Here is a 21560-nt window from a genome sequence, read left to right as displayed (position 1 = left end):
CTTGCAGACTTAAAGTAAGGCTAAGGATGAGTCCACAAACTAAAGGCTTTGAATGTCTGTAGTTCTACCTGCCAGGTGTGGGTCCTGTCTCACCACAGTCACATTTTAGCCAATGAATCTCTTAATACCAACTCTCAGACTCGGGTAGAGCCAGGGCTTAGGTCCCCACACAAAGGCCTACATGGCTCATGCTGGGTGACATTAGCCATATCCCTGAGGCAGCTCAGTGCTGGTGCGATCATGCATCCTCTTGGCTTCCTCCACAGAAAACAATGTGATTCCCACTCCTCACCCATTTGTTCTCATTACAATGATGCTCCAGTGAACTTTAGACATGGACATTGCTTTCAGGTCAGTGCTGGAGGCTGCTAAGCTTATTCCTCATCTAGAGTTAAGATTTTTTTCTGGAGGGAATTCCAAAGCCCCCATCAGGAGCTTAAGTTTCTCTGACAAACACAAAACTTGAGGCTTGTTTTGTCATGCCACCACCTTTGGAGATGAAGGGGACTTCAATATAACCTGCTTGGCCTCCTTTTCTTTTATTTAAGCGCAACTGAGTAAAATGCCTCAAACCCAGGCATTATATAGCCACACTGCAGAGCACTTCCCAGAAGCCAGTCTGGAGACACAAGCCATCGAGAGCTCCAGAACCACCACCCAAATAAAGTCAGTTACCTTTTTCCTCCTCTGGCCGCTGTTAGTGATTTTGTCTGGAGTGACACCCAGGTCAGCCAGCACTTTGGCAATTCCTCTGGCATCTACCCCACAATTGGGAGCTACATTGGTCTCACATCGACGATGAACATTCATTTTGCAGACTATAAAGAGACATGGGAACAAACATCTGAGTGTTCATGACCAACAACATGCAATCCCCACTACCTTTTCTTCTGATTATAAAAGCAGTACAGGTTAGTCTGATACAACTTGGAATATGCAGAAAAACAAATTTAAACAGAAACATCACCCTCATCCCACCACACAGAACTAAAAACACTTTCAAATCACCTTCTAGAGATAATCCTTGTGTATAGTTACTGCCTTCCAACTTTTCTTTATACATATACCAACTAAGACCAAATAAATAAATATCAGACTTTAATTTTGTCATGGTGGTTGGTGTTCTGGTACAGCAAGTTAAACCACTTATTGCCATGCCAGCTTCCTATATAAGAATGCCAACTACATGCCCAGCTGCTCTGCTTCTGATCCAGTTCCCTGCTAACGCACCTGGGAAAGCTGCAGAAAATGGCCAAAGTGCTTGAGCCCCTGCTACTCCCATGGGAGACCTGGATGGAGTTCTGGCTCTTTCAGCCTGGTCCATGTCTCACTATCATACAGGACAGAAGACCTCTCTTTCTGTCTCTCCTTTCTTAACTGCTCTGTCAAATAAAATAAATCTTCAAGCAAATTTGCTTTAAAAAAAAAATTTTCTCTTGTCGGAGCACAGCTCTTCCTCTAGAAGAACTTAATTCTGTTCTTTGAAAAAAAGTTGATTTGGGATTCTAGATCTAAACTTGTCACATAGTCACAATCCATTCCAGTACTCTACTGAAATACTGGGATATTACTGAGCGAGGAATGCCCATGGAAGGACTTCTCAGCATCTGTCAGATGTCTGGTTTGATCTTAAAGAAAGCCCTAGCTTTGCCCACGTGTCTTGGCTATCTATAGTACAGGACATAAGAGACAAACACAAACTGCTTGAGCTTCTGGTCTACCAGACGAGGCACGTAGAAGTCATCACTCCATTCTAACAAGGAAAACTTGTTAAACAAACTGAAAACTCAGCAACTCTTCTTAGATCAAGGAAGTGAAGTCACAGGGCCAGCTGGACAAATACAGAGGGCAACAACTTACTAGAGCTTAAATCTTCCAGAGAAACCCTGGCAGGAACAGCAGTGGGGCAGGAAAACCTGAACCATGACTTTGGAGCTGGTGAAGACTCAGTGTGGACAACCCAGAGAGTCAAAAATAAGGTGAGGATCAAGTCACACAGGGCGGGTGCATGGCTCCGCAGGTTTCCCCTCCGGGAGTTTGATCAGGTTGTCACATGGAAACATCCCCTCACTTTCAGCAGGCGATGGAAGGGGTTCAGATACAAACAAGCATTCTGCCTTCTTAACAAAGCCTGCTTTTCACAGAAACTATTTTACCAGAGCTTAAACTAATTTTTAAAACTAGATCCTAACCAAACAACAGAAAGGAAACACACAACCCCTGCTTACTGTGGCCAGGCTGGCCCTTCTGGGACCTGGGACGCAGCTGTGACGTTCACAGCACAGAGTACCAGCTCCGTGGAGGACCCAGACTGACCCACAGAGCTACAGCATGCTTTCCCTGCCCCCCGGACCTTACCACCACATGAGTCATGACTTATTTACCACAGCTCCTTTTACCCAGTACATCATGTCCCACAACCGAGAAAAAAAAATATTACAAGGTATGTTAAGCCAACAAATAACCACACACGTAGTCTGAACAGAGAATAAGCATCAGAATTAGATAAGGAAAGGATGTTGGGATTTGGAGACTCGGAATTTAAAACAGCTATGGCTAATAACCTCAAGGCTCTAATGTTTAATGTTCAACGCATGTGAAAACAATGGGCCATGTAAGAAAGAAAGAAGTTCTAATAAAGGGGAAAATGCTAGAGAAAAAAAAAACGCTGTAAAGGAAAAATACCTTTGATAGGCTTATTTGTACACTAGACATGGTAGAAGAAGCATTCTCCAAGCTCAAGGATGCTACCTCAATAGAAACTTTGAAAACAGAAAAAACAAAAAAAACAAAGTCAACAGAGCACCAACTCCAAGGACTCCCAGATAACGATAAATGGTGTAACATCTGCGTAATGGGAATACCAGAAGAAAGGCAGGAGTTTAAGTTTAGAGATTTCTCCCAAATGAATGCCAACACCCAGCTGCAGAGGCAAGCGGCTCAGAGAGCACAAACCCAGAAAATGCCCCCAAAGCCACATGTGGGGATTATGTTTTACAAACTATAGAAAATCAAAGATAAAAGAAAAATTCTTAACTGAGCCAGAGGGAAAAAAAACATCACATCTGCAGAGAAACACAGATAAGAATTGTGCCTGATATTTCCTCAGAAACCAGACAAACAAGAAAGGGAAAGAAGTGAAACATTTAAAGTGTTGGAAAAACTCGCTAGTGCAGGATTCTATCCCTTGTAAAATTATCCTCCAAACATGACAGAAAAATAAACTGCAGACCACAAAACTGGTGGGATTTGTGGGAAGCAGATAACTGCCTGCCCATAACTATGGGAAGAGAAGATAATGATGTAAGTCAGAAACTTTGGGTTACATGATGAAATGAGGAACACTGGAGAAGGAGTAAGTGAAGAGAAAATAAAAACTCACTTCTCTTACTCTTTCTTGATCTAATCATAAGCAGAATGCTCAAAATAATACCAGCTATCTATCACATTATATTTGATCACATAATATATTATCATTCTCCAAAAAGACACAAACTTCAATGCATTTACACCTATGAGAGCATCAAAATAGATCGGGGCTGGCACCATGGCATATCACGTTAATCCTCCACCTGCAGTGCCAGCATCCCAGATGGAGGCTGGCTCTCAAGTCCCAGTGACTCCACTTCAGATCTGGCTCCCTGTTAACAGCCTGGGAAGGCAGAAGTGGAGGGCCCAGATCCTTGGGACTCTGCACACACATGGGAGACCTGGAAAAAACTCCCAGCTGCTGGATTCAGATCTGCCCAGCTCCAGCCACTGCGACCATTTGGAGATTAAACCAGTGGATGAAAAATCTTTCGTCTTCTCTCTCCTCTGTGTATAACTCTGTTTTCAAAAATAAAATAAATCTTATATAAAGAAAATAAAAACTACACAAAGTTTAAAAAAGAGAATTGCAGGGAGAAACAATTGACAGAACATCCCTCTATTAGAGCCAGCCAAAATCCACACAATAGAAAATGGATAATATGGGCAAGCCTATATCTAGTAAAAATTAATTCAATATTAGTAACTATCTAAAAGCAGAAAACACTAGGCCCCAAATAAAAACTCTAACAAACATTAAGGAAAAATTAAACCAATTTGCTATATCCTCTCCCAGAAATTAGAAAGAATATTCATATATTCTAACCTATTTTATGAAGCTCTCATTATTACCTCAACGCCAAAGAAAGCAAGAAATTACAAGAAACAAAGCCTAGTGACTTTCATAAACACAGACATAAGAGTCTCAATAAAATACCAGCAAAAGGAAACCCAACAAAATGTACTAAAATTAGATATTATGACCAAATGGAATTTATCCTAGGTTCACAAGACTGGATCACATTCGAAAATCAATTGATGTCATCAATCATGCTAATGGACTGAGGGGAAAAATTAAGTCGACAGATGAAGAAAACACATTTGACAAAATCTAATGCCTATTTCTGACCAGATATTTGCACCTGGGAAAGAGAAACTGTCTCAAGTCATGAAGAAAGTGTTTTTTTTTTAACACCCCAGTTTACTTCATATTTAATGCCAAGGAACAAGGATTTTTTTCCCCATCACTCCTTTTTCAGCACTGTGCTAGCAATCCTAACTGACAGAGCAAGACAGCTAAAGGAAGCAAAGGGGGGTCCTTGTGCTGGTGCAGCAAGTTAAGCCATGGTTTGCACTGCAAGCAGCCTGCATTGGAAGTGCTGGCTCAAGTCCCAGCTGCGCTGCCCTATGACCAGACTCCTGCTAATGGGCCTGGGAAAGCTCAAGATGATGACTAAAGCACTTGGGTCCCTGCCATACACACACCAACATGGGAGTCTTGATAGAGTTCCTGGCTTGGCCGTGGCCCAGCCCTGACTGTTGTAAGCCATCTGGGGAATGAACCAGCAGATGGAATCTCTGTTTCCCTCAGTATCTCTTTCTGCCACTCTACATTTTAATTAACTACCTAATTTTTTTTTTAAGGAAAGGAAATAAAAGGTAAATTGATTGGAAAGGAAGAAATATAGCTGTCTCTGTTAGGAGATGACATGATTATACGGGTAGAGCATATGAAAGACTGGGAAAAAGAAAACACCCTGGACTCCATTAGTGAATACAACAAGGTTCCAGGATACAAAGCAATGCCTACAAATAGAAAAACTCAGTAGTATTGAGATGCCTGTTCTTCCAAACTTTTTTGATAAAGCCAAGGCAACACAATCAAATCCCAGCAAGTCACTCTGCAGTTTATATACAGAAGGAAAGATCCAAAATACCAACACAATACTGAAGGAGAAGAACAGAGCTAAAGGGCCTGGCGTGGTAGCCTAGGAGCTAAAGTCCTTGCCTTGTATGCACCAGGATCCCATATAGACACTGGTTCTAATCCCACCTGCCCCACTTCCCATCCAGCTCTCTGCTTGTGGCCTGGGAAAGCAGTCTAGGATGGCCCAAAGTCTTGGGACCATGCATCCATGTGGGAGACCTGGAAGAAACTTCTGGTTCCTGGCTTTGGATCAGATCAGCTCGTGTTGCAGTCACTTGGGGAGTGAATCATCAGATGGAAGATCTTCCTCTCTATCTCTCCTCTATCTCTCCTCTATCTCTCCTCCTCTCTATATATCCGACTTTGCAATAAAAATAAATAAATCTTAAAGAATAAAGCTAGAACACTGACACTATCGAATGTCAAGACTTCCAGTCATCACAGCAGTGTGGAAGTAGCAGAAACCATAGGCAAATCCATCAATGAAGCAAAAGAGACACCACTAAACATGCTCACCTAATCTTTGATAAAGAAGCACACACAATAGAGCAAAAGCATTTTTTTTCAACAAGCCATGCAGGAGAAACTATTCTTACACATGCAAAAATTTAGAAAAAGAACATAGGCATCCAACCTACACACTTTACAAAAATTAACCCATAATGAATCACAAACCTAAACATAACAACAAAAACTGCAATTCTAGAAGATAACATAGCAGAAACTCTACAAGACCTCAGCTTTCGACACGACTTTTAGATAGTACACCAAAGAGATGATCCATTCCACAAATGACTGATAAGCCAGACTTCATTAAACTTATAAAATTCTGCTCTGCAAAGTGATAAGAGAACAAGAAGACAAAGCATGACTGGGGGAAAAAAGGGTTTGCAAAAGATAAATACAACAAAGAATCATAACCCAAGGTAGACATATCTTAAAAGTCACCACTGACAAAATGAACAATTCAATTTAAGAATGGGTCAAAGACAGAAGATGTGTCATCAAAGAAGATATTCAGATGGCAAATTAGCCTAAAAGAAGATGATGCATATCATATGTTGTTAGAAACTTGCATAGTTACACAAGACACAACCTCCCATCTGTAAGAATATCTGCAACTGAGCACACTGCCAACATCAACTGCTGGCAGCAGGAACTCCCATTCATTGCTGGTGGGAATATAAGCTATAGCCAGCAAACGGCTTGGCGGGTCCTGACACAACTCACCATATGACCCAGCAGCTCACGTCTGGGATTGACTCCAGTGAGTTGAACACTTAGGAGAAAAGATACCCTGGTTGTACGCTGAGGAGCTGTACCCCTGTGACACTCTGAGAAGGACACATACAGCATAAGGATCACTGCTTGGTAGGGCTCAGGACACAGCAAAGGTCACCATGCCAAGCCCAGGGAGTTTTGAGGGCAGTGACACTGGGCTTATGCCATCGTAGTGGATCCATGCCATTCAACACTCGCCCAAACTTAGGACTTGACAACACCAAGAGTGAATGTGAAAGTCAACTATGGGCTTGAGTGATCACAACGTGTTGATACAGGCTCATCAACAAACAAAGGTCCTGCTCTAGCCTGGGACACTGATGATTGCAGACGTCAGCAGGGGCAGGGGTGAGATGGAAATCTCTCTACTTCTGCTTGATTTTACTCTAAACTTAAAACTGCTCTTAAAAAAAAAACAAGTCTATTAAAGCAGTTTTAAAGACTTTTCCTGGAATAAAACCAGGTAGGCTGGCCAAACTTCCATCTTGCCCTGCATAACCTGGCTACTGGCCTGGACTTGGCAACAGTGCAATGTTCCCCAGTGCAGGTTGGCAAAGTGCTACTATGCAGAGGAGTCTGTGGGGCTCGTGGCAGGAGTGCAGGGGTGATGGTATGAGAGTGGCTTTCTCAAGACAGTAAAGCCCACTGCTATCAGACTTACCTTGACATGGCTACCCTGAGTTCTTATTAACCCAGCCTGATGCTATGCGAGCACTCAGGCAACGGCATTTTGCAGGCAACTCAGTCTCATTCCCCATGGAGTTAGTCCTTGACATTCAACTGCCCTCCCTGCTTTACCCACCATCCCCAGGTAAGCTCTCTTCTGCCTCTCTGAAGTCACTTAATGGACAAGAATACAGGAACCAAATTAGGAGAGAATTTCCTGGCACGCACAACCAACTTATTCCCATAATTTAACTATTAGCGCCCTCTGGTGCTAAAATGCTAGATGCAGCCTTCCTGACAAGCAAAGCAGGGAGCTGTTTGTTTTTGAGGACTTTACTTCTCAAATTATTTTGTATGTTACAAACTTAAACAACTTGTTTTAATTTTATTTGAAAGACAAGTAAAACAGTCAGAGATTGATCTTCCATCCTCTGGTTTACTCCCCAAATGCCCACATCAGCCAGAGTTGAGCCAGGTTGCATATCACACCTATAGCCTAGGTGCACCCACATCCCTGTGAGCCTCTGGAGTCCTCCTGCCTGTTAGAGTCGGCAGCACCAAGGCCACAGTCAGGCATCCCTGGCCACCCTCTATGGCTTCTGTCTCCAGGATGCCTCTCATTCACTCCACTGGCTCCACTCGGGGGCGGGGGGGGAGTACGTACTGGGGAGACAGAGCAGCATGGCCAAGGCTCCCATGAAGGGAGAAGCTGACTCAACTCCTGTCCAGCTACTCCTCACATATCTGGGAGCACTCACTATGTGCGGGGCAGGGCTGCATGGTAGACTGAGGCTCAGGCACATGGACTTTCAGCTCCCATTAACACCCCACCATCCTGTGAAAAAGGGTTTCTTGTCTGCAGGTCCATCCTTTACCAAGCTAAAATTAAATCTGGGATTGCAGCGAGGTGAGTCAGTGCACCATCAGTGCTTCCAAAGGACAGTGACAGAGCCCTGACCCAGGAGCTCCATGGAGATTTTGCACGCTAAGGCCATTCGGGCAACGGCTTGCTTTCCTAATAGGTTGTGGTCAGTCATGCTCAGAGACAGAGAACAAATGACTCTAACAGGCAGCTGCATACTTGTGCAATGGAGGCTGGCTGGGGTTGGGTGGGGGGAGCCTGCAGGAACAGGAGGCATACAAAGGTTAGTCTTTAGGCCCCGTGGCCTCTGGTATAGTCAGAAGCGGCTACACAGGATACTAAATCCACCATGAACACCATGGCCTGTCAGCACTGACACTGAACTTCCCCTTCCCACCCACCCCACTCCCCTTTCTAGGTCATTCCCTCCATGAAAGTAGAGCTTGAACTTCTCTCCCCCAAAGTCTTTTCTGACCCTGCTCCCCTAGCCCTGCTGGCTTCTCTTGTGGCTGACTTGCTCATACTCATTTCAGATTTACTTATGATTTAATTTACCATGTTTACCAGCCCAGTAGCATGCAGCTTTGTAGAAGACTGAAACAAAGCACAGGGCCTATCGGAGCTGGAATGCCTCTCAGGTCTGCATTCCACTTCAGAGTTCCAGGTTCAAGTCCCAGCCCTGCGTCAGAGGCCAGCTTCTTGCTGATGCCCACTTGAGAGGCGTGAGAAAAGCTCAAGCACTTGGGTGCCTGTCATTCATGGGAGAGACCCAGAGGGAGTTATTACGTTCGCACCAGTGGCCTGGCCCAGCTCAGCAGCTCTAGGCATTTAAGAAGTGAACTAGCAGATGGGTGCTTTGTCTGTTTTGCTCTTCCTCTCTCTCTGCCTCCCAAATCAATAAACAGACATTTTAGAACAAGATAAGCAGGGTCCAGAGTGCAACTACTTAGTATGACACTACAATGACAGACACACATTCTCTGCCTTTGTCCACAAGTGAACATAGCACATCGGGAGTGTTCTCTTGTGAGGACTCTGCCTGGTTACGGTAATGTGGCAGCAAATGCACCACAGTGGGCTGGGTGACCAGTGGTGGGGCTGTGGGAATGCTCTGCCCCTTCCAATCAACTTGGCTGTGACCCTAACACTGCTCAGAACAGTCAAGTCTCTTCATTGAAGAGCGAGGGGGAGGAAGACGATAGGGATGGCCAGGGGACACTGGCCCAGTCACACATCCGAGGGACAGGAAATGAGAGTCTGTGAATGTGTCCTAGGGATCTTAAATTCAGACCAGCCTTGGCCCTCCAGCCTCCATGAGGCCTGGCTCCCCAGGAGCAGACACCCTGCTCTGCACTCCTTCCACCACCCCGCCCCCATCGTTGCTACAGCAGGTGCACAAGTCTTCCCTGCCCTAACCACTCGGCCCCTGCCTTCCTCCAGGGTCATCCAGGGGCTCAGGGCCCCAGTGGCGATGTCTGGGTGTCTGGGCTGCTTTCTTAAAATATCAATATTTATGAGATGATGGTGTCCTCTCTAAGCTTCCCTAGAAAGATCAATAATTAATATATTTACTAAAAAACCAGACATCACCTCATCAGAGGCCCATCCAGAGCAGGCGCCACACTTCCCAGCAGTAATGCTTGGCTTTCCAAAAACACGTCTCCTGCTTCTGCAAAACACACCCCACATACCTGCTCCAGCTCGCGCTCTCTCTTGTTTTCATCTCTCCCTAAAGCCAAGGAGGACATTCCCTTCTGCCTTCGAGGTGCTGTGCTAGAAGGAATACTCAAAAGGGAGGCTGAGACAGCTATAGTCCCCCATCACGATCAGAGAAGGCTGCTGAGGAGCATCCAGGGGCCCTGGCCATGTCTATCCTTGCTGTCTGCACTTCCTCCCTCCCCCATCCAGGCCATCTTCTGTCCTCCAGGAAAGCTCTGTCCAAGCTTTGCTGCCCTCCCTCTGCCTTTCACACCCCAACTTCTCTCCACTTTCACAAGCACCTCTCATTTCAGCAAATAAGAGAACTCACCTTGCATTGCCCTCAACAGATACAAGATTTAAATGATGATCCTGCCTATTCAGCTCTCCAGATTGCTGTCCCTGACACCGGACACGGGTTTGTACCCATCCCCGGCATTCTGGCCCCCACCCCGCCTTGGAGGATAGGACCAGTGCCTCCTCTGTGACCCTCTTCTCCTCCCTGGGTGGATCATTTCTGCCTTTCTACTGTCTTTTTCCGAATAATCCAAGACGTTCACTCACTTGCTGTTGTCATTCCCATCTGCTGCACCTGTGCTTCTAGCCCACTGTCCCTCTCAGCTCCTGCCTGGACCACCAATGGCCTCCTCACAGAAGTCCAGCCTCAGGTTTCCCATCCCACATTCAGTCACTTCCTGGTATACCACTAGCTTTCTATTTTTAATGCCTCTCTTCCTGTGGCTCCCCAGGTTGCCTTCCCCTGGCACCTTGGTGGGCTGGGAACCTCCCTCTCTCCCACCCCAACTGCACAAAGTGTCACCTTTGACTCTTCTCCCTTTACACTTCAGCCCTCACCTAGGAGGATGACAGCTACTTCACAGCTTTCACCGCCACAGAGGTGTGGATCAGTGCTAAATTGAAATGTGCACTGTAGATCTCTCCCTTCCTTTTTTTTTTTAAATTTATTTATTTTTTTCATTGGAAAGGCGGATATACAGAGAGGAGAGACAGAGAGGAAGATCTTCCGTCCCATGATGCACTCCCCAGGTGAGCGCAACGGGCCGATACTATGCCGATCCGAAGCCAGGAGCCTCTTCCGGGTCTCCCACGCGGGTGCAGGGTCCCAAAGCTTTGGGCCGTCCTCGACTGCTTTCCCAGGCCACAGGCAGGGAGCTGGAAGGGAAGCGGGGCTGCCGGGATAGAACCGGCACCCATATGGGATCCCGGGCGTGCAAGGCGAGGACCTTAACCACTGCGCCACCACGCCGAGCCCTCCCTTCCCTTTTAATAAGCACCCATGGTAGGATGGCTCCAAGTAGGAACCTTCAGTCACTTCCTGGCACCAAGTAGGAGATGCCTGAACCTACAGGCATCTCAAGTTCACACAACCCCCAGCTCCACTCCACCACTTCTGTGTTCAACACATTCCCTCTTATATTCTCCATCTTGGTGAATGGCACTAGCAGATTCCCAGTTTGGTCCAGTCATGGTGCCCAGTAAATCACTTCTCATGTCTAAGCTTTTCTCCTCTGTATTTCCAGCGCAGCTGTTACCTTTCTTCCAGTTGTCATCATTTCCCATTGGAATCTACCCAAAACTCTCCCATGAGTGATTTGTTCACATCTTCAGATTTTTTCTTATACTTTATGATTCTAATCTCCCCATGATGGGGATTTATATGTAACATATTCGGTACAAACAAGCCAGTGTTTCTGAATGATGTCCATGCCGTGCACCATATGAGCAGCTGGACTAGCTTTTAGCCCTGAGCACTTGATTGGGGCCTGAAAATATGTTTCCAGGCTCCTAAATACTGTACTATGCACTTCTCCCTTTGCCCCTCTACCCACACCTTTGTGCTAACAACGCACAGGTGGGGTAGAAGAAACAGAGAGAGGAACCCAAGACTCTAGAGTCAAGGTTCACACCCTACTGGCACAGCTCCTCCTAAGAACATGCTTGGGACCAGGATCACAAGCAGGGCCCCCATTCATTCACATCTACTCAAATGCACTTCAGAACCTCTCTTCCTTTAAACGAGCTCTATGCTTGGTGTAGACTCTGCCTGTCTCCCCAGTGTAACCATTGTTGGGAGGTGGGTTGGCACCCTTTTCCTCCTTTTTCATTTCCTCCTCTCTCCACACAGTCTTGGATCATGCATGCACAGAGCATTCTTAATATGACAGGCAGGAAGGGTCAGTAACAAGGCATGTGCCCAACCCTCTGGGCTCAATCCAGAACTTCCTTTCTAGGCCTTCTGAAAACAAAGAGGTTTTCCAAAGAGAAGCGCAAAGGGGAGAGGATAGAGTGGATCAGGGGAGATCATGGAGGACTACTTACCTTTACATTGCAAGCCTTGCCGCAAGAGGCCCCAGAGCAGGGAGCCACAATGGTCGCAGAAGGTGGGGACCTTGTAGTTGTGGATGCCAAACTTGTGTGGCATGTTGACACTAAACCGCTGGGAGCCCACCTGCAGGGAGGGCAAAACAGAATGTTAGCACCTGGCCTCAGCACTCACAGAAAGCACATGTCAGTGTAGGCCCGGGCCCAAAAGCCAGAGAAGTGCATCTCTCTGTTGTACCCAGCCTCTGCTCCTGATACCCTTACCTCGTGGTCAGCTGCACTTGCTCTTCAGGACTTCAGACCTCTAGTCACACAACTGCCCTACACTTGAGCCACTCCTGAGACATCACCATGAGCTTTGCATACTGCTCACTGGTGTAGGCTCTCAGCTGCTCAACAGCAGACATGGGATTCTGGAAGGCAGCATGTGAACCCAGAACAGTGTGCTGGAAACTGCTCTCAGAATAATCATTAGGATGCAGCTGGCTGATGAAGGAGCATGGCTGCTGAGCATGCCAGGGGCCTAGTGCCAACCACGTGTCCCAACAAGACCTCACCAGCACCACCCTATGGGACCACTGTGAGCCCAAGTTCACAGGTATGGCAATGAAGGCACAGGAGATGAAGAAAACATGCTTCTACATAGACAAAAGTCAAAGCCAGGTTTGCAACCCTCTGACTCTGTATTCAGAACTCAGTTTTCAAGGCAATGTGGTGCCTTGTGCTGAGTAAGTCAAAGTAAGGAAGAGAAAGGGACAAAGACAGAATAGAAGTGTGACCAGGAACCCCTGTGTGTGGACCTGGGGCTGCCACAAATCTCCCGTGAGGTCCCAGGCTGTTTTCCTCCTGTGTACCCCGGTTTCTCATCTGACAAATGAAGACATCAGTCCTGTACTCTTCAATCACAGGGTCCTGGGGCCACCGAACTAACAAGGAAGAGGTGGGCATCAAGAAGGATTTCACTGGACAATCGGGCATCAGGGCTATTTCCCACCTAGGTTTCTATTGGAGCAGGTGTATGACCCAGGTCTCTCTCCAAAAGGGCCACTCCTGGGGACAGCTGCTCACAGGAACTGGGGAAGAAGTTGCTCTTGCTCCTCTGGGAACAGAAGAAGAGAGCTCACAGCTCACCGGCTGATTAGTGAGTGAAAGGCTCTGGTGGTAAGCCAAGGAAAGGAGAGAGAGCAGCTGACAAGGATTCAGACACAGACACAAAGGCAGGCCCACACTCCTGCACTTGCATCTACGTGGTTTCATAAACTCTCCACTCCCCTCCAAGGAATGCCTAGGCCTTCCACAGGATTTGACTGATCCCTGCCTGAAACACATGGCTATCAATTAGAGTGCTGGAGATGAAACTCTCAGATGTAGTGAAAAGTATCGCCTCCAGCCCTACTGAGATTCATAACTTAAAATGTCTATCTGCAAATGGGCACACCTAATTCTACAGGTGCCTTTTGCATACCTAAGGACATAGGAGATCACTGCACCCACTGTATTTGTACAAATCAAGAGGCCATGTTACACTAATACTGAGGACCCAGTTGGGATCTCCCTAGAACAGTCCTAGAAGGATATGAATAACAAACTTTGCTGAAAAGGTGGGGATCTGCCCCAATATGGCTAGGACATTCCATGTGGGTGTGGAAAGTACTGCATGACTTAGGATAACTAGGACTCTGAAGCATCAAAGAACAGCAGGGAAAGAGGAAGGAACACACACGAGAACATGCCACGGCATCAGAGTGAGAAGCAAACATGGAGAGCACACACAAGTGGGTAGAATGTGTGTGCATGCTAGTATAGATGCTCCTACTATAGACAGAAACAAGGAAATGAGTGCAACTCAGAGAGAACATGGGGAGGAAGAAAAGGGCAGAGGATAGAACAGTAAGATTCAAGAAGAGAAGAGAGGGAGCAAGGTGACAGAAAGAGACATGGAGCCTTCCTTGCTTACCCCTCTCCCCCAGAAGTTCAGGGAGGGAAGAGTGTGAGTCCTAAGTGCCAACACACACACACACACACACACACACACACACACACACACACACACACACACACACACACACACACACCTAACACACAGCAATCACACTGGCCAAGAACTTGTAGTACAAAAGATTCAAGGAGCTCACGGGCAGAGTACCCAGTAGTGAGAGAGAGGGCTTATAGAAGGGTGGTGGTGTTTGAAGCTATGTGTGCTTGCAGCATGTATGTATGTAGATGTGTGCATGTGTGCACCTGCTTCACACCTGCAGATGGGCCCACAAAGTCACCAACTCAAAGGGTGGTTTCTACTTGCTGGCTGTGACCATCAGGCTGAGCACTCATCTCCATCAAACTAGAAAGTCTCAACTCCCCTCTTCATAAGTCCCTGCTGGTTTGTTCCTTGGCACACATGCCACATTTGGGAACACTCCTCCTTGCAAATTTCCATTGCTCAGTAGGGCAGGACAGTCAGAAGAGGTAACAGATTAGAGCTGGGGGCTGCACAGTCATAGCTCAGCCCTCCAGTCTGCATGGTAGGGTCTTTTCCAGAACTGTTCCCTCTGAGGAAGGACCAGAAGCTTTCACAAAACCTGTAGAGCCAGGCCTGCAGGCAGCAAGGCATCATCTGTGTTGCCATTCTCTTCAGTTTCCATGGGCACAAGGTCTGTCCTACATGAAGTGCCAAAGGCCAGGAAGGGAGGAGAGGAATGTGGGGTGGGAGGGAGGGAGCGATGCAAGAAAGACCATAGGCCAGTTATCATTTTCTCTTTACTTGTGGAAGTAACGATACTGGGCTGGGAGCTTGGACCTGGAGTCAGGAAATCCAGGCACCAGCTTGAAACTGTCCACACAAGAGAATATCTACAGAAAACCGTGTTGCTCTGGGCTCAGTCTATCCTTCAGGGACATGGGAGGCATGGAAGGCTCAACCTAAGCCTGCCTCTTCCTGCGTCCTGGAGACAGTATGAGAACAAAGGGTGATAACACATGGGAGATGCCTCAGACACCATGGTATTTGGCTGAAGTATTTTTAAGTAGATAAAAGGTCTCTATGAATCATTCACTTCGGAAGCCTGAGTGTAAATCCACCCAGAAGACTGTTCTCCAACCCTCCATTTCAACTGGGCAGGATTACATTGTGTTCATTCTCCTCGCATTAAAATTATGCCTCTAAATCCAGCATTCTGAACACAGGTAACACCTCTTTAACACCTTTCACCTGCCTTGAAAAGAGAATTTCGCCTTTCAGGGATGCTAGTGTTCTTTCGATCACTCAGTTTGGAGAAACCTGGCCTTGCTGTTGTAGTTTCTTGCTTCCTTACCCCTGACCACTTCTCTAAAAGCCATCTGATACTGGTCTCTAAGACCAAGGACAATGTAATACAGCGGTTACAGGCTCAGAATCTAAAACAGATACATGAGGACACCCACATACTGGCTGTATGACTGGGGCACAGTCATTTGACCTCTCCATGCTTCCGATCTCTGCATTATGGAATGACAATATTGACCTCTTCCTCACAAAGGCCATGGAATTAGAGAGCTTCATGAAAGTGATTGGTGATTTCCAACTCCAAAGCAGTCCTTGGGTTAATTCTTATCATTCCACCACCCCACCTTTCCTGTTTGCATGTTTTGTATCTTTCTGTTTATTACCCCTATGGAGTCACTGACACTGATGTGATCAGATGAGATAATGAAATAAAAGAATTCACAGTTTCCTTCTAGGCTTTTGTCCCAGGGCCATCTAGCTCTGTGAATGTTAGACATCACATCACAGGTGTAGATCTCACTGGGGACCATGCTCATTCCTGGAAATTGTGCTTCATTCAAGGTGCATACCCTTCATTTACAACCAACCCAATGTCCAAAGCAACAGGATCTCAGAGAGATCAGGTTCTCCCAGGTGCCACAGAGAAAGAGGAAGTATTTACCTCGTCTGGAGTTTCCTGTTTCTTCAGCCCAGCGCATTTTGTAATGATGAGCTCGTGGCATCGTTTGTGGACAACACAGGTGCACACTGCAAAGAGAGATAACAGAAAGGCTGAGGGACAGGTGAGGGAAGAAAACTTTTCAGCCCAACATGGAATAAGGTCTCAGTTGGAGATACAACAGGAGCTAGGCTTCTCTGTCAGTCCCTGAAGCCCTCCCGGCTGTTATTTGAAAAGGCATTGCCTCCAGAACACTGCAGAAGAGTGAAGTCCTTCTACCCAAAGGTACTGGGAGGGCTCTCTAGTGTTGCTTACTGATCAATCTATTTGCTTTGATATGTCAAGGTCAGAAACAACTTCCTTGTCAGCCCTCCCACAGAGCATTGCCATTGTCTCCTATTGCACTCAGCAGCATAATGCCAAGGTAGCTGATATGAAAGGAGGAGCTGTAGCAGGTGGCACAAAAGTTCCTGGACTTAAAAATCTTTCACACCACACTTGAGAATTCCCATTGAATTTAATACAAGAGTCCTTCAAAAAGTTTGTGGACTATGCATACGATTTCAATTTTTTTACAATAAACTTGCATTTTAATTTGTATTATTTGAAAGTTAATGAGAGAGAGAGAGAGAGAGAGAGAGAATATCTCCCACATTCTGGTTCATTCCCCAAATGCCCACAAGACTGAAGCCAGAAACTTGGAACTGATCTGGGTCTGCCACTTGGGTGGCAAGGACCCAGTCCTGAGCCATCACCTGCTGCCTCCAGAGGAATATTAGGAATCCTGTGAAATGTACTCTGTTGGGAAATGCATGAATTCCAAGTGATGACTTAACTTTCGTGCCAAATGCCAAACACTAAAACTAATCTCTTATTGTATTCTGCCATGAGCTTTTGGAAGTACCTGTGTATGTCCAAGGAAGTGGCATACAGCCATCTGTAGTATCATGGGGCAACATGGGCAACAGGTGGCAGTGGAGATAACTGTGCACACAGGCACAGCATCCTCCAACGGTGTCTCCCCAGGTTCTCCAAGGCTGAGCCCCATGTCAAACTGTTCTGTGAGGAGCTAGGCAGCCTCCCTGCTCTAACCACAGAGAAACTTCAACATTAATGCATTGCATTCGCACCCTCTGATTTGTGTACAGCTTAACCTTGCATTTAGAAGCCATTAATTGGAGGTAAAAATCATCTTCAAGGCCTTCAAGTGAGTTTTAAAGTTTTAAGAGCTAATAATTCCAGAGGAGATAAAAAGAGAGAAAACTGGCAAGGGTCCTTCAGTGCTATTCACTAACCAAGTAGGTGAAGGAGTAGGAGAGTAAGTAAAGTGAAGGAACAGGCAGCCCTGGTCCACCACATTGCAGCAGGGCTTCTAAAGAGCTCCTCAATGATGTGTTCTGTGTCACTATCAAAGATGCAAGAGCTACATGCTCCAAGTGTCATGAAAAAACGGGGGCAGGAGAAGGGGGCTGAAGGCTTCTGTGACTACTGGAATATAGTTGGTACCTACAAGGCACTGTAATATGAGTATGTGGAATGATGGCTGAGGCAGGGGTGCAAAGAAAGCAGCACTTGTGGGAGAGGAAGGATAAGCCTACAAATGGACAGAGCCTTTCAATTGTCATCAGACCCAGCACAGCCTCCTTTGAGCATCAGTGATCTGGACCTCGCCATGGGCCTTCAAAACTTTTGTTCACAACATTCCTCTTACCTTGACATTGGTACCCCTGCTTTCCTATGACACCCCTGAAAGGAAGAACACAACCTTTTAAGAAAGCGAAATTCTACCAAGTCAAAGTGGCTAGCATACAAACCCACCCACCGCACTGTGCACCACCACACTGCATCAAGGCCCAAGGACTGCACTGCTCAGCACAGTCACAGGTCTGCTTGATGTTGGGACTTGTTGTCCTGTACCAATAGCCATTTCAGCAATGATCTTGATAGCTGCCAAATGGCTCTGCTGGCTTTGATCATATCCATCCTCACGGATAAGAAAGGTATTTCTCATTTCCTAGCACCATGCTCCACAGGTTCTCTGACTGTGGAGGAGGGATGTAGCTGGTAGGTGTTTCTCTCGGCACTCCCAAGACCACCAAGGTTTGGGGGCCAGTCTGTGGCCAGCACTGGGGGCTCAATCTACAGTTTAGATGAAAGTCAGTATTAGAAGTTAATGACTATGGGAGAGACCCTAGGGCAAGCTTGAAAGTCAGCATGGACACAGATCAAAGCACAATGGCCTTATCCCAGCCACAGTGTGCCAACAAGTGGGCTGGAACCCAGTGACAGGATCCAAAAGTCTTCCAGGACCACATCCTAGCAAACCTAGCAAATCTTCATTGGATTAGTGAAAATGTGGGATCCAAACTTAGATAATGGGCATGAGATGACTGGGTCAGACGTGGGAAGGAGAAGCAACTATGGCTGGGAATGGAGCATTAGCTTCTGCTACTGTATGGCTGCTCTGCTCAGAGCTGTGTCCTCAGATGTCCATGCCAAGCTATGTCACAACACCAGAGGACAGGGATTCCTGGACACCACGGGAAGCCAGGGTTCTCTCAGAGCCCAATTCACACATTCCCCAGCTAGGTTCACACTGAAACTCAGCATCACTTCCTCCTCCTCACTGCATCCAAAGAGATCAACTTGCCAGCAAGACTAATGGGATGTTAGGAAAAGCATCAAAATCAGGCCAGCCCAGGGTGGACAAATGCCTTTCACACTCCCTAGCTAGAGGACATCATACAGGCTTTTGGTCATTTCTAAGCCTTGGTACTCCCAGGAGAATGACATTAATACTGCATAGCACATAGGATGCCCAGAAGATTCCACTTGACATTTCCAGTGCCTAAGAAAGACACTGGCCTGTGAAGGATATTTATTAAGTTTTCCAATGCCAGCGTTAGTGTCCTGTATCCACCCCTATAGCCCAAAAGTTCTGTTACCCATTCCTCTACATCAAAATTCCATTCATCAAGAAATTAAAAATGCTACTTCCCCCAGGAAGCCTTCCCTGTCCATTCCAGCTGGCATTGCTCTCTCAAGCACTGAAGACTCAGCATCCTAGCAGCATCCTTATTGGACCAGTTTCTTAAAAAATGCTTTGTGCTACAGATATTGGCAATCAAGTGTGGTTTAGCTTCACTGAAGACAATGCAAATCCATGTAAAGTAAAGGGATAACCACCATGCACCCTCACACAACCATCAGCAAATTTTTTAATTACTAACTGTAGCCCTTTCTCCCCCTCTTTCCAGCATGAGCTTTAAACAAATCCTAGACATAACTGTACTTCCTTTCTAAACAATGTATCTTGTCTTGAGGAAAGGTAATGACTCCTTTTAAATACAGTATCATTCTTGGTTGTAAAGTCTTAACTCCTCAATAGAGTCTGACCCTGGGTCCTAAGCACTGAGAACCATGGTTAACTGTTTCCATTCACTTTTCCCATGCACCATAGACCCAGGTAGCAGCCCTCCAGAGATATCTTCTACAGCCAGCTAAAGAATTAAGGGTGCACATCAGTGATTTTTACCTTTCACTATAAACCATGGAATTTACTTTTATTTGAAACTAATTTCATTGGAAGTTGAGCATTTCAGGAACTCTACTGCAAGCTGTTTACTTCATGGAAATGCTTCCAATATCAGATGGGTAAAGATGTGATGCCCACTCCGCAAGGTGGCAACACTCAGAGAAGGTAAGATTCTTTTCTCATTGAGGTTAACCTCTCAAGCTTCCAAATTAGAGTTCTAAAAAGATTCCAAAATTACACAAAAGGGTCTTCCCTCCAAAGCCTGATAATGTAAGCATGCTTTGACAGATATCTCTTCTTTGTTTCAAATGAAAATGCAATGGCTTTTGACTGGAAGAAAACAGACAGTCCCACCAGGCATCAAGTTTTAGGATCAAGATTATATTTGTTAACATTCTTTAAATTAAATTTCTAGTCCTCCCCTATTTCAGAAAAGTGTTCAGAACTAGAGGTTCCCAGGACAAAGACTTACCAGATGAAATCCCTGCAGTGGGAGCAGTAGGTGGGCTGCCGAAGGTATGTGGCCATGAACTTGTGACCGTTGACCTGGTGGACCCTGCGACGGACAGCTCCCTGCCGCTTCCTCGGCCGCATGCGCTCCCGGAACACACGCTCTTCATTGTCTTTGGGTGCTGGGAAAAGATTAGAGCAGAAAAGGAAATGGAGTCTGGGTTAGTGTGTTTCAGCTACGATCTCCAGCCACCCACTGCCCCCGGGGTAGAAATGGGGCTGGGTGGAAGGCACCTTTGCCACCAGAGGGACTTGGGGGTCTCATTGCTCAGCTGCTGTGAGCAAGCCTACTGGAGGTGTGGAGACCCTGGATACACATTTTTCCCACCACATCCCACGTGTAATTTCATCCCAGAGCAAATTTATCTGCCAGAGGGCGTCTCCCTCCTCCCCACACCACTACAGAAATATGTTGGTCATCATGCAGGTCTGTAAGTATAAGTGATTTTTACTTCATCTATATTTAGAATGTTCTGTTTTCATGAGCAGAAAAAAATGGGGACAAAAAATCAAATGTCATCAGGAGCTCCTTCTAGTCACAAATGTGGTCCATAGAAGTCCAATTCAGAGACCCAAGTCCTGGGCAATGCAGGTTAGGCAGGGGTGGGAGAATTATTTTTGCAAAATGTACCTCTCTTGGCTTTTTCACAACAGAATTCAGGCCAGAACACATTTAAGCAGTTACGTCACCCCCTAATGCATTTATAATGTAATTTGATTTGTAAATTAGCTAGTCTCTAAAACTGATTGTAATGATGGTTATACAACTACGTGATTACACTAAAAACTATTGAAGCATATCCTTTAAATGAGTAAAATAAGTGACTTGTATGATACATGAATCATATCTCAGAAAAGCTGTTATAAAAAATTAGCTAGTCATTTGCATCCTGGAAAATTCCATTTTCGGAAAAAATGGTGATAAGAGCAATTGAATTTTCACAAATGGAACACCGCTGAGATTGTGGATGGAGTCCCCTCTGAGTACTGCATTTCTTGGCTCCTTACGGAAACAGCCAGCAGCTATACCAAACGTTCTAGACTATGTAGACACTGACAGGACCAGGTGGTGGCCAGGCATTCCAACCCATGCCCATTTAGATTTAGTGCCCTTTTAGTAGTGTGATTGACACCTGGGTCAAAGCTGTTGAAATTGAGGGTGGAGGTGGTTCTGTTCCTTTGGTATAGGTGGGCAAGGATGCCAAGGCTGGCTCCTGGAAGTCAGTGTCTGTCTGGGCTGAGCTGCCTCAAAGTTTGCATTTCTCCTTCCCTGCTACACATAGGTACTGGCTTTTGAGCTAGGTTTTAAGTCGACAACCCGCGGGAACAGAAGGAGCAGGCCCTGACCCCAGGTCAACTCTGTTTCAGATGAGATCTCTGCGAAGCTATGGAGCTGGTGACAGATGTGGGGTTGGAACCCATGGTAGGTGAAAACATCTACAGTTCACAGACTCTGGACTGGTCAAGGATCGGATTGGAGCATCCCAGGCAGAGAAGAAAGTGGCCTAT

At 46.1% G+C, this 21560-nt stretch overlaps 1 protein-coding gene across 1 annotated transcript in view; it reads right to left on the bottom strand.

The window, feature by feature from the left end:
• Nucleotides 1-21560, bottom strand: part of PRKCE (protein kinase C epsilon) — a 473728-nt gene that overhangs the window by 158011 nt on the left and 294157 nt on the right. The window contains exons 3-7 of the mRNA XM_040993202.1: nucleotides 20014-20173; nucleotides 17718-17752; nucleotides 16010-16095; nucleotides 12084-12213; nucleotides 676-818 (exon numbers count right to left, since the gene is read on the bottom strand). Coding sequence (XP_040849136.1) covers nucleotides 676-818; nucleotides 12084-12213; nucleotides 16010-16095; nucleotides 17718-17752; nucleotides 20014-20173 — 554 coding nt within the window. The remainder of the gene's footprint in view (nucleotides 1-675; nucleotides 819-12083; nucleotides 12214-16009; nucleotides 16096-17717; nucleotides 17753-20013; nucleotides 20174-21560) is intronic.

Source organism: Ochotona curzoniae, unplaced genomic scaffold (assembly GCF_017591425.1).
Source record: "Ochotona curzoniae isolate NIBS_2020 unplaced genomic scaffold, NIBS_Ocur_1.0 contig_883, whole genome shotgun sequence".
NCBI classification, from domain to species: domain Eukaryota; kingdom Metazoa; phylum Chordata; class Mammalia; order Lagomorpha; family Ochotonidae; genus Ochotona; species Ochotona curzoniae.
Note: the sequence above shows the minus strand (reverse complement) of the source record. Positions and strands in the feature narration are given on the sequence as shown.